This window comes from Octodon degus, unplaced genomic scaffold, assembly GCF_000260255.1.
Source record: "Octodon degus isolate 3935 unplaced genomic scaffold, OctDeg1.0 scaffold00112, whole genome shotgun sequence".
NCBI lineage: Eukaryota > Metazoa > Chordata > Mammalia > Rodentia > Octodontidae > Octodon > Octodon degus.
In genome coordinates this window covers 7,787,428-7,800,493 of record NW_004524688.1, presented here as the reverse complement: position 1 = coordinate 7,800,493, position 13,066 = coordinate 7,787,428, and the positions used below count along the sequence as shown (strand labels likewise).

Sequence of the window (13,066 nt, the reverse complement as noted above, 5' to 3'; positions counted from 1 at the left end):
TGCACAACTACGGGATTGCTGCTGGCGGCTGCGTGTACATGGGCGCAGTGGCCGCCCTTGTCAAGATGGGCCAGCTGGAGGGATGGGAGGTGTTTGCAAGCCCCAAGGTGTAGCCCTGCTGCCTCCCGGAACCAAGACCAACCTGGAAATAAACTGTGCGTGTGCGTGAAAAAAAAAAAAAATAAAATAAACAAAGAAACCTTTTTATTCCTATATCACTTTGCACTCTGAAAGATACCAGCCTTCCTCATTTCTTCAAAATCTTTCATGGAATCATAATTTCTGTAGAAATCAGCATATGCCTTCTTTCTTGGTTCAGCCACACCAAACTTATAGAGAGCTGCAACCCCCAGGGAGACAGCAAATGCTCCAACAATATCAGTCCGCAGGCCCCTGGCCAGAAGCCCCCGCATCTGGGGTTTTGCCAACGCACCGGAACTCATGTACGTTACCGTCACTTAATGTACTTTTTCGAGACTACCCCGGGAGCTGGTGAGGATGCCCGCTCCCCATTCTAAGGCCTCCTCGGGGACAGAGGGGGCTGCGCTGAGAGGGGCCGGTAGCATCCCCTGGCAGCGGCGTTCCTGGCTGCGGTCTCCACTGCTCACAGCCCGGCGGCCGTGCTGCTTCGCCACACGGACCCCCTCACCTGTTCTATTTGAAATAGAAATCCTTCTCTTTTTTTGTCCCTTTCCACTCCTGCCTCACCTAGCTCAGACCTTCCTGCTTCTCCCTAATGGCCTTGCAGCTAATTTCTCTTCCTCAATTCTCTTCCTGGTCTTGCTATTAATGCCAATTGTCTTCCCCAAAGCATCCATTTTGCCATGTTTTTATCTGGCAGCTGTAGTGGGCCACTGGCCAGCTCCTATGAGATGCCTTTCTTTAAGGTCCCTGTTGTCAGAATCCTTTCCACTCCTTCCATGTGAGCGCCAGGGCCTTGAGGATGGCTTCGTAAGTTATGTTGGCCCAGTCAAGAGGCTGGTGTGGAAGCAGAGCAAAGCTCCCTTGGCTTTCCAAGATTGTGCTGTAAAATCCCGCAGGCTTGTGTCTTGTGCTTATTACCTTGTCTAACCTGCCTAGTGCTTTGCATCTCTGTTGCCTCGTTGGGATTACTTTCTTTAAACCTGCACTGTGGATACTATAGTGCTGGATGATAAAGAGGGGAAGGAAATGTATCCTAAGAATTGAGTCAGTCCTGTGACAGTGCTGCTAATTTTAGTTTATCCTAGGAGTAGTAAAACTGAAGTTGAGCTTTTTGTCAAAAGTAATCTTGAAGCCCTGGAACCAATTGGAAAGGCTTATTCTCTTGAAAGACATTTAACACAGGGCTTTATCTTGTGTTCTAAGCTAGGAAGGAGAGGAGAAAATCTGTTTTAGAGCTTGTTTCAGTTACTCTTCTCTCATTGCTGGGACAAATACCTGCCACTCAAAATGAAGGAGGGAAGAAGGTTTATTTAGCTCACAGTTACTGTACGTTTCAGTCCATACTCAGCTGGGTCCAAAGAAGAGTGGCACATGGCAGTCAGCAGTTTTTCATGGTGGCATCAAAGAGCAAGAACAGAATGAAGAAGTAGCAGCAACAGTGGCTACAGAGAGGAGGTCTGTCTCCCTTAAGTTGCTGTCAGGCTGTATGTCCCAGGCTGGGTGTAGTACTCACACCCATAATCCCAGAAGTACTGACTCATAATCCCAGTCTTGATCATGAATTAATCTCAGACTGTAGAATTCCCCCGCCCCATTGATTGCATGAGGCATTGGGGGAACAACTAGACACAAACCATAACAGAGCCTTTCATTGTACTTGTCTTGCTAAAACCCACTGTGTGTTGACTGCCGGACCAGAGCTCTCGGGAATAAGTGACAACAGAGCTTCATCTCTAAGAGTGCTAGCTGTGACCTACACATTTCCTGAAGCTGTATGACCTTACTCATTAGTGCAGATGTGCATCTGAGCTCAGTCAACCAAACCAGTTTTTTGTATCTTCTGAGCAGAACAAAAGTTGTATATACATACACGCACTTGTGAGAAAAAGTCTTGAGTATGCTGGTAAAATAATTTTGGTAGCTCCTCCCTGCTTACAGAAGAAAGCTATGTTTATGATAGAAATTTAAAAGAATATACACAAAAAGGCCATGTACAAAGTAGTAGAGAAGTCATCTGTGTTTTTCCCTCCCCAGAGGTCAAAACCACTCCTGGTATTTTGTGTTTTTGTTTTATGACCTTAGCATGACTCTGTTTGCACATTTGGAATAACACAGATATAGTCTTTTACCTTCTTTTTACTTCATTTTGTTTGAACTGTGTCTCATGCCATTTAATGTTCTTTGAAAATGTCTATATTTTATTGAGATATAATTTATATAAAACTGAGTCTGTCCATTTGCTAGTGGATTTTACTGATAAGAGTTATACAACTTGAAATTAGATTTTTGTTTGTTATTAACAGTTGAATCCATGGCCTAATACATGTTATACAAATACTCCTACCACTGAGAGTGCTTTCTATGGCTGTCTAATTTTCTGTCTTATAACACTACATTTAACACATACCCCATAATGTGTTGCATATATCCTAAATGCCACATGTCCTTAATTGTGTCCTAGAATGTGTTATAAGATGTTGGGAGTTATGGGAAGCTAGGAAATTGATCAAATATGTGTAGGTGGGACTAGGCCTCAGTGCCTAAAGCAAGCAAGCTACCTCAGTCCTGAGATAAACATCCTGTCTGGTTAAGGTCAGCTGTTGGTTGCTAGGCAACTTTGTGTCACCTGTTAATAACTTTGCAAGGGTGTAAAGGTTGGTTTTGTTGTGGCATTGTGTTAGTCTTTCCTATCAGGCAGACCAATGACCACCTAGCCCAGCTTTTGTCTTCTTGTCTATTCTCATTCCTGCTGTCATTTCTTGCCAGGTAGGTCTGATCCAACCGAGACCAACAGATTCCTACAATAAGAAAGGGAATGAAGGGATTTCCCAGTTACTTGCTTAACCTCTTGGGCATGGACTGGGTAGCCCATGGGGCTTTCAGGGTGGAGATGATTCATTTAAAGCCCCTGGACATGGTCACTTGTATCACAGATGTGGGCCAGAGCTGGCCATTTGTCATAAAGGAGCCACTAAAGTATATTTGTTATAGAAGTTAATTTATGTTATGTTATTTTAGAGACAGGGTTTTTTTTATGTAGTTGAGACTGGCCTTGATGTCAGTGTGTAGTCCAGATTTGCCTTGAACTCACTGTGATCCTTCTGCTTTAGCCTACTGAGTGCTGGGATTACAGGCATGTGCAACCATACCTGGCCTAGAAACCCATTTAAAAAAGTAAGGTATATCCATCCATCCATCCATCCATCCATCCATTTGAAACAAAGTCTCGCTATGTAATTAACCTTGGCCTTGAACTCACTAAGTAGCCCAAGCTGGCCTCAAATTTAAGATCATCTTCCTGCCTCAGCCTCTGAGTGCTGGGATTATAGGCATGTGCCTTCATGCCCAGACTGTAATGTCTTTAAATTAAGCTAAAATGGCTCTTTTTTAGAGATTTATTTATCTATGTAACTCTCTATTTTGACTCTTAGCAATATAAGTTTCTCAAGGTTCTCTGATATTGGAACCAAACTCACACCAAGTCTTGTGAGTGATTTGCGTGATATAAGAAAGTATGAGAAACATGAGGGCCATGGCACAGATGTTCCTAACTTTGATATTTAAAATTTGTCTCTTGGTCTGGGCATGGAGCTCAGTGGTAGCACCAAATTTTGGCTACCATGAATAAGGTCTTGAGTTCTACCCCTACCACTGCAAAGAAAAAGAGAGGAAAAAAATAGTGGCTTGAGGAAAACCACCACCGCCTTGTTGTTGTTGTTGTTGTTGTTGTTGTTAGGCTATTTTGCAAGGGTAGTGAGAAAAAATTCATTTTTGAGATAGGGTCTTGCTACGTAGTTCAGTCTGGCCTTGAACTTACTATGTAACCCGGGCTGACTTCTCAAACTCATGGCGATTCTCTTACTTTAACCTCCCAAGTGCTAGGATTATAGATGTGTTATAGGCAAGAGAGAACTTTTTAAAGCAGTGAAATATAGATAAAATGTGTCCTTTTTTTTTAAAAAAAAACACAAAATTAGCTTTTTGGCTCAAGAAAACAGAGTGCCTAAATTGTGGAACCTTTCTTCTCATTTTTAATTCCCACTGAAAGAGACAAAGGCATTAAAAAAAAATTAGGAACTCTCTCAAGCTAGCATGGTTATTGCTAGAAGTGGTGATCTTGTTTTGTGTTATAGGCTTTGGTTATAGGAATTCAGTTTGATGTGCTTCTTGTGATTGTTTGTCTCGAGCAGTCTTTGAGATGGGGGTTGGGAGAAACTTTTTTTTCTTTCCTCTTGAATAACTTGATTACCCATCTCCCCTGTCCTTCCTCTCTTTGCTGTGTGTTCTACTTTCTGACTTTCTTTATAAATTATACATTTGTGTAGCCTCAGCTCTGCTCAGAGTTTTTATTGATGCACTGAGTCCTAATGAGGGCTCCTGGGAGTGGGTGGCTCTGTCCTCAACAAGTGGGAGAATAATGCATGTTATGACATCCATAGTGAACCCTTCGGTTCATTGTCTGTCTCTGTTTTATACGCTCACTTGTTTATGTGTGAGCCTCACTCAGAATGGGACAGATGACAGTAGATGGGCAGCTTACCCCACTTCATTTCTTCATTCTGTACATACTGACTTAGATGTTGTGGCACCACATCACCTGTGTCTTTTTAAAAATTAATTTTTTGGGGGGGTACAGGGTCTTACTGTGCAGCTCAAACTTGTAGTGATCCTCCTGTTTTTAGCCTCAGCATTGCTGGGATTACAGGCATGTGCCATCATTCCTGGACTCCGTCACTGGCTCAGAGTACTGGGGGTGGGGGTAGGAGGGGTGGGAGGTGATGGATAGGGGAATGGGCAGGGCCAGGCGGCATGTGGTGCTGGGGATCAAACCTCAGTCCCTGTGCTTGTTTAAGCAAGCGCTTAGTCCGCTGAGCTATCTCGCCAGCCCAATAGATGGTTTTTGTCAAATCCTTTAAATAGAAAAGTGCCAATAAAGAATTGCCTCATGATTTGATTTGAATTCTTTGGAAAGTGACAGGCATTATGTTTCTAATCAGGGGAGTGACTTAGCATGCATAAACAGGTGTGTTGGCCTATATACAATTCTTAGCCACAGATTTTCATCCTTGGGATGTTTCCACAACACATTTGGGGGCAAAACTTGGTCTGAACTTGGGTGAGGCAACTATGTCTGTATTTACTCAGTGAAAGCTGAATCTTAGTGTATTTCACAATGGTAATGTTAGTGCTTTTGAAAACAAGTATTGCTGGATGTCTCATGTGACATATAGTATAGGGACCAGTTTCTGGATTTTCCTTTCCTAAGTCTAAAAAATTTTGGGTTTCAAAATACATCTAGCTTCAGAGAACTCTAAAGAAAACTGCCTGGGGTTTTTTGTGTAGGAGGGGTGGTAACAGGATTATATCTGGAGTCTTTACACAGAGCTACATCTCTCCAGACCTTTTAAAATTGTGTTGTTTGGTGTGTTTTGTTTTGTCTTTTTTTTTTTTTTTTTTTTTTTTTTAAGAGTAGGAAGAATTTATTGAGAAAAAGAAAGCTTCTGTCTGAGAGGGACAGAAGGGGACCTAGAAAGTGGGCTGCCCACTAACCCCATTTCTCACGGGTATTTTATTGAGCAAAGTTCTGAAATGAGATGGGCTTAAGGTGGTATAGAACTATCATTAATCAGTAAGATTACAAGTATAGTTGCTTAGGTAATATTGATCCAATGGCTAATCATAGGGTGGGTGTGAGGTGATACAACTATGGTCAACCAGTAAGATTACGACAAGTATAGTCAGTAGGGTAATATCTATTAAATAGGGATCAAATGGGGAAATAAGTTGTGTTGCAAGTGCACACAGGCAGACAAGTACTTTCCTGGAAGGACCATACTCCATTATAGGACATCTACTAAGATGTCCTATAATGAGGTTAACCATAAATAATCGTCCCATATCTAAAAATAACCATCTTGCTATCTATGGTCATTGGCCCTCGGGATAGGACTCATACATTAATAAGGGTCCTACTAGAGGCCCTTGATAATAGAGGCTTCAGTGGCATTGTTAGAAAAAATCCTATTATGTGCAGCTTTAAGAGTATATAGACCACTCAGCTACTTTGTAATGATGGGCTATGCTATTAACCATTGAGCTCTTTCATAACTCATGAATGTAGTATTGTAGTTTATTCCAGTCATCTCCTTGGAGTGTGGATGCCCACCAAGAAAGTCAAGATGTACTGGACAATGGGAGCATGTCACATATCCAGGAAGATATGTGTTGTACTGACTGCATATTCTTGTGCCCACCTCAGAAAAGAATTATATTCTCCTTTAAATGGTAAAGTGATTAGTAAAAGGGCTAAGAATAACAGATTACTTATCTGAAGACTTTGTTTTTTTCTTGAACAATCTTAAGTCGTTGGGTTCACCATCGTGTATGTTCTTCAGCATGATTTTTCAGGATGCTTGTAATGTGATTCCTATCACAAAAATAAGCCCCAGTTAAGATTATCAGCCAGATGGATGACAGTTTTCTGTTGCAACATACAACATATTGAATTATAAAATTATATTAACATATGATTAAGTATAAATACCATTGTTGACATTAATACTTAAAGTAAGTGATAATACAAATCATAATTATTTAAAATACCCAAATGGGTGCTTTGGACAAAGGGTAAATAGTTATGTAAACAGGTGAACTTGAGACCAATTAGAATATAGACATTTTATGAATAACATGTGCACTTGATAACAAGACATGGTTGTTTCTGGTGTGCATCTTCCTAATTCAATGAATTGTGTGTTGTAACAATGCACTCTGATTAGGCTACATGGACAAGAAGTACTCACTTAAGGAGAGTTCTGTTGCTTGATGAGAAAGATTGGGGCCAGTGGTAGAGGAAATAGAGTTGCAAGAAATTCAGCCTGGAATTTGGGGTTTGGAGCATTACAACGTTTCCAAAGAAAATGACGTAACTATTTGAATAAATGTAGATTTTTGTATGTGAAGAAAATGAGACAGCTCCTGAAAATAAGCTCTACTGTTTTTTTTTGGAAAAAAAATTGATGTAAGACCTAGTCTTATTTTTTGGGAAATACATTAGGTGACTGACTTAAGGATATTTAGGAGCAATTTTTTTGCTTACTTTTGGAATTAGATTGCTAGCTGGGTATTAAACCAATACCCAGGTCTGTGACTGTGTATGCTTGAGTTTTTTTCTTTTCTTATGCAGTACAGTACAGGCTGTTGGGTTAAGTATGTACTATATAAGCAAAGGTGAATCAAATGGGTTTCTTCCATGTCTGCATCCTAGTAGTGTGGCTGTTTTCACCCTTCAGTGTGAGGACCAGACTGCTTACTTTTACTGCAGTCAAGGAGACATTGTCTTTATGCCATTTGGTGAGTTTGGAAAATGCATTGTTAGCAGGTGTGGTAATGTGAGGCCCTTTAGCATCTCATAGGACTGATTTTTGTTTAAGGAGCTCGGAACTTAATGATAATTTTTTATTTGAATAAGGGATGTTAGGAATGCCTCACAGATGCCATGTTCCCTCCATGACAAGGAAGAGGCAGGTGCAGCTCCCATAGAGCTTATTCCAAGACCAGCCCCTGTGCTCACTTCTTCATCCTTCTCCAAGTTGGGGGTGCTGCTACATTATCATGGCCCTTTAGTGAGGATTAATGTGGACTATGTGCACAGGCTGCAAGGCAGTATCTGTTAGGGTTGGATACTTAATAAATGGAGGCCATTACTAATCAGATTTGCTAGGATGGAGCTCAGCACCTGGCTATGAACTTCCAGACAAATTACTAAGCAAGTTCTAGCCAAGAAAAGTGCTCTGCCCCTTCCTTCATAGTCTACAGGCCTGAGACCCAAGGAGTCAAGCTGTCTGGTGAAGCTGGAGGTTGAGTTCCAGATAGAGGGAATGAAGCTGTAAGTGAGGGCTCAGGGTCAGGTGGCCATGTTGATTGTCCTGAAGGATGCAAAGTGACTGATGGGAAGCTGGGGTTTAATAGCATACTTTGCAGCTCCCCAGTAGCTCTGGGACTGATACAAATAGAGCAGTGAGCTCCCACATTTACAGCTTGGCTCTGCCACAGCTAGAGTCTTCCTTGGAGAAACATGGGTGTATTTACACACACTCACATACATGTGCAACATGAATAGAGCCCAGGCAGAGTTGGTGGTGGTTTCAAAGTTGCAATGTTTAGGAGATATTAGTGTAGTGGGATGAAGTGGATTCAGTGATGTACTGCACATGGAGTGCTGGTGGCTAGAAGGAAGAAAGGCTGGTGCCTGACTCTCAGGCTCTCTGCATTCTGAATGGCATCTCCAACGTTCCCCTTTGGAGGTTTATCTTTCAACCCTAGCACCTGCAAATAGTGGCTGGCACCTACCAGGTACTCAGTTTGTTGACCGAGTGAGTGGATGAAGAATGCCTTCCAGATTTTTCTCTCTTGAACAGCTGGTAGGTGGGGCTGTTTCCTAATATTGGAGTACCCATAAGGAAGCAGGTGTGGAGGCAGGCACAGCAGGTAACAGCCAAGTGTGTCAGTGTGTCTAGAAGTAGAAAGAAATCAGATGGCAAATATCTAGTGAGGGAAACATTTCCACTTGGTAAGGTAGGCACCATCTTTCATATGTAAAGAATACATGAAAGTTAATTGGAAAATGTCACTAATGTAAGTGGCATGACTATGAGTGGGTAGTTCACAAAATGTGCACAAACAGTGCAGATGTACCTGGGAAAGTGTCTGGCCTGAGTGCTACTTCAGAGCACAGCCTAAATGGACACAACAGTTTTCTTCATACAAGTCGAGAAAAGCCACTCCTGGCTTGTACCCATCCCCACTTGCCCATCTTATTCTGAGGCATGGCATTCAGAGACATACTAACCTGGGGCACAGGTAACAATGCTGACAGGGTGATTGCAGGTTGTGGGTGGGATGTAATGTTCTGGGAGATTGTGGGCTGGGAAATGTACCTATAAATCCATGTTGAAGTATGTTTTCCTGTTGTGCTTCCAGATGAAGACAGTCAGTGTGGCCTTAGTTCTGTGCCTGAATGTTGGTGTGGATCCCCCAGATGTTGTGAAGACCACACCCTGTGCACGGTTGGAATGTTGGATTGGTAAGTGCCAGCTCTCTCTGAGACCTGCTGGTGTAACTCTGAGGATTTTTTTTTTTGAAGTAATATCAAACTTTAAATAATTTTACATTCATTGATCTGTATTTTGTAGAGATGTGTTTTAAGAAGTTAATAAGATATGGATTGTGAGTTCTGCAATTTTTTTCCTTTTAAGGTTTTGTATTCGGCACATAATTGTAGCTATATACACCTGAAAAATTGAATGACTGGTAGCTGCATGGAAATGTTTATAGAAAAGGTAAATCGAGCTGTGTCTAGTAAAGCCCCAAATAGTACATGGTAAAGCATAGTAGACAGTGTCTGTCAAGTTGCTCAGTGCACCAGGCACTTTGAAGCACTTTACATTTATTAATTCCTCTGTCTCCAAGGTGGCTCTGTTACTGACCTTGCATGTTAGAGTCTAGAAAGTGGCATAGCTGTGATTAGAACCTATGCAAAATCTAGAGACTGTGTTATTTATTTATTTTTAGCTGCTCAGCTTGCCCTGAGGGCAGGGCTGGTGAGGCATATGGTGCTGGGGATCAAACTGCTGTACCCTGGGCCTACCTAAGCTTTCCTAAGCAGGTGCATTAGACCACTGAGCTATCTTGCTGGCCCTGTTATTTTTTAAAAATGAAATTGGTATAAAATACCACTCCATGCATTTTAACTTGCCTTTTTTTTTTTTTTTTTTTTTTCTTCCTTTTTGCGGAACCGGGGATTGAACTCAGGCCCTTGTGCTTGCCAGGGAAGCCTATATTCCACTGAGCCATCTCCCTGGCCCTTACTCCACGCATTTTAAAATGTACTTCTGTCGGTGGCATTGAGAACACTCACATTTTTGTGTAGCTGCCACTACCATCTGTTCAACATCTCAGTTGCAACTCTGTGTCCACTACACAACTCAACATTCTCATTTCCAGCCCCTAGAACTCCCATTATACTCTCTTGTCTCCATTAGTTTGACTACTGTAGGGATCTCATCTAACCGTTATCTTATAGTGTTTGGCCTTTGTTGTCTGACTTACTTTACTTTGCAGTATCTTAATAGGTCATCCAGGCTGTGGCATCTGTCAGAATATCTTGCCTTTTTAAGGGTGAATGATAATCTGTTGTATGGATGGTCTACTTTTTGTTTATTTATTCATCACTGATGAACATTTGAGATGTTTTCACCTTTTAGCTTTAGTGAACAATGTTGCCAAATCTGAGCAACTAATTTGAAAATAATGTGCAATATAACAACCATTGTTGACTTCTTTTCTTTTCTTTTCTTTTCTTTTCTTTTCTTTTCTTTTCTTTTCTTTTCTTTTTTCAGAACTGGGGATTGAACTCAGGCCCTTGTGCTTGCCAGGCAAGCACTTATTCTACTGAGCTATCTCCCCAGCCCCAAGTTCATATCATTTTGTTTAGCAAAATTCTATATCATTTCTAATGGTGTTTTAAAAACTTTTTATTCTCTTTAAAAAATAATATAAAATAAACATGTGCCTATTGGAGACACTGCTTTCAGTTCTATGTATATATCCAGAAATGGAATTGCTCTGTCACATAATGAGTCTAGTTTTAAACTTTGAGTAACTGCTATATTGTTTTCCATAGTGGCTGTACCATTTTCCATCTCTGCCAGCAGTGCATAGGGTTCTACCCTCTCCACATCTTTGCTACTTACTGTTTTGGTTTTTTTGGTAATAGCCATCCTAATAGATGTGGGGTAATATCTTGTGGTTTTGATTTGCATTTTCTGAAAGACTGGTGATGGTGAGTGTTCATGTGCTTCTTATTAGCCTCCAGAGACTGAGTCCATTCCAGTTATCTCCTATCCCAGCTGATTTTAATCATTTGTTTCTTCCCTCTTTATGCTTAGACTAGGTGTTTTAGGACAAACATTGCTTCTGGATCCTATATGAGCTCCTGCTGGGATACATGGTCCTCCTAGGATGTGCAGGTAGTGGTGTCTGAGGGTAGTGTTGTGCTTTCTCGTCTGAACAGCCTTGGCTTTTATTAGGTTCTCCAGGGTTCTTTTACTGACAGCCCCTAACCTTAAGGAACCTTACCCCTCAGTGTTTTTGATTATAATTTAGACAACATTAATGAAAATGAAAAGAATTTATTACCTTATTCTTTGTTTGATAGACTAAGCAAATAATATTGTGTGTGTGTGTTTTTTTTTTTTCTACAATTTAGGAATATAGTTAAGTTTGTAATAATTTAAAAGGATTTTGAGTTGAGAAGGACATGTCCTTTTTGTATTAGCAAGGCCACTTGCATGGTAGGAACAGTAACCCAAGGGAGGGGAACAGTTAGGACTCTGAGGTTACAGAAAGTACCAAGGAGGATGAGGTGAGGGGACAGAAGGAATCCTGGAGGAGGTTCTGGTACACGTTGTCAGAGACTGGGAGTGGGGTGTGTGTGGATTACACTGGCCTGAAGGGAGGCAGAGTGAGGTTGTGAAGCTCATGAGGCAGCGTGGCTGGTAAGGTGAAGCTAGGGGGTCCTAGAGAGGAGTGATGGGATCTGGAGTTGGTGATGGGTTCTTTATGGCTTTTTTTCAAAATCAGAGCACACGGGTACATAGGGGCATGAGGAAACCTTCCTTACAGCACTGGTGTGATCAAGTAACTTGCAAAGCTGTTGCTGTTTAGAAGGCAGTAATCTGTTATTTTATATTTGGCCTTAGCATTTTGTAGTCTGTTGCCAGAAATCAACAGCTTTTGTACTTCTCAGGGCTACAGCTGTATTTACTCCAGCTATGCTGCATTTGCTTGACTGTTTCAAGCTTGGTTCCACATCTGAAGATTGGCACTAATAACAGCAAACTTTTATGCCTGGAGAGGTGTTGACTGGACTGTGGAATTCTGTACAAGGACTGGCCCTTGGTGGGTAGTGCTGCCTGTCATGTTGCCACCAGGGCCTTCCTTCACATTTTCTTGGAGTGGCCTCAGTCCATTTGTACTACCATAACAATTACCTGAGAAGGGGTACTTGATCAGTAAAAGTTATCACTCATAGTTTAGGAGGCTGGGAAGCCCAAGACTGGGGTGCTAGCAGCAGGGCCTGATTTCTGCTTCCAAGATAGAGTCTTGAACACTGTCCTCACATTACGGAGAGGCCATGAAGAGGAAGGCCCCAACTTACCCTTTTATAAGATCACTGGCCTCATTCACAGGTGCTCTGCCCTTAATGACTTAGTCATTTCCTATGGGCACTACATCTTTATTCTCTTATTAGAATGCTAAGTTTCGGTGTGAAGTTTGAAGGATGCATTTACAACAATCTTAGTGTTTCTCCCCCTCTAGAGCATACCAACGTCACAATTCCTGAGTCTTACCTCTCCTGATAAGTTGCCTGTATGGTCAGCTACAGAGAAGCATAGCAAACATGCCCCATTCTGCTGGAATGTGATGAATCATACCTGTAAATCCCACTTGGGGAGGGGGGTTGAAGCAGGAGAACCACCATGAGTTCAAGGCCAGTCTGGGTTACATAGTGAATTCCAGGCCACCCTGTACTACATAGTGAGATTCTGCCTAAGAGAAAGAAAGAAAAGAAAAGAAACAAACCAACCAACCCCATTTAGCCCTGTTTTTTTTTTTTAATATTTATTTTTTTATTGAGAAATAAATATGAATGAGACAGTTTCACAGCTGATTAATAGGACAGTTTTGATAGTCAATACACTGTACATTGTTATCTTCTTAGTGGTTATCCGTGGTGCAAGAAGCAGACAGGATATTCTGTCCAAACACTGTTAGCACACCTCTTTCTTCTCATTGAGTTACGCGAAAGTAGCTGTAAATTTATCCTATTTTGTATATATAAATACAAAATGATCTTTCC

The 13,066-nt window shown here is 41.4% G+C and overlaps 2 protein-coding genes across 3 annotated transcripts in view; one reads left to right on the top strand and one right to left on the bottom strand.

The window, feature by feature from the left end:
- Rptor (regulatory associated protein of MTOR complex 1) overlaps positions 1-13,066 on the top strand; it is a 427,093-nt gene that overhangs the window by 79,737 nt on the left and 334,290 nt on the right. For both annotated transcript variants that reach the window (XM_023699242.1, XM_004639505.2), the window contains exon 2: positions 9,127-9,229. In XM_023699242.1, coding sequence (XP_023555010.1) covers positions 9,127-9,229 — 103 coding nt within the window. The remainder of the gene's footprint in view (positions 1-9,126; positions 9,230-13,066) is intronic.
- LOC101574823 (cytochrome c oxidase subunit 6C-like) lies at positions 198-443 on the bottom strand. The gene has a single exon (XM_004639504.2). It carries the CDS (start codon positions 441-443, stop codon positions 216-218), a length of 228 nt encoding a protein of 75 aa, XP_004639561.1. The 3' UTR covers positions 198-215.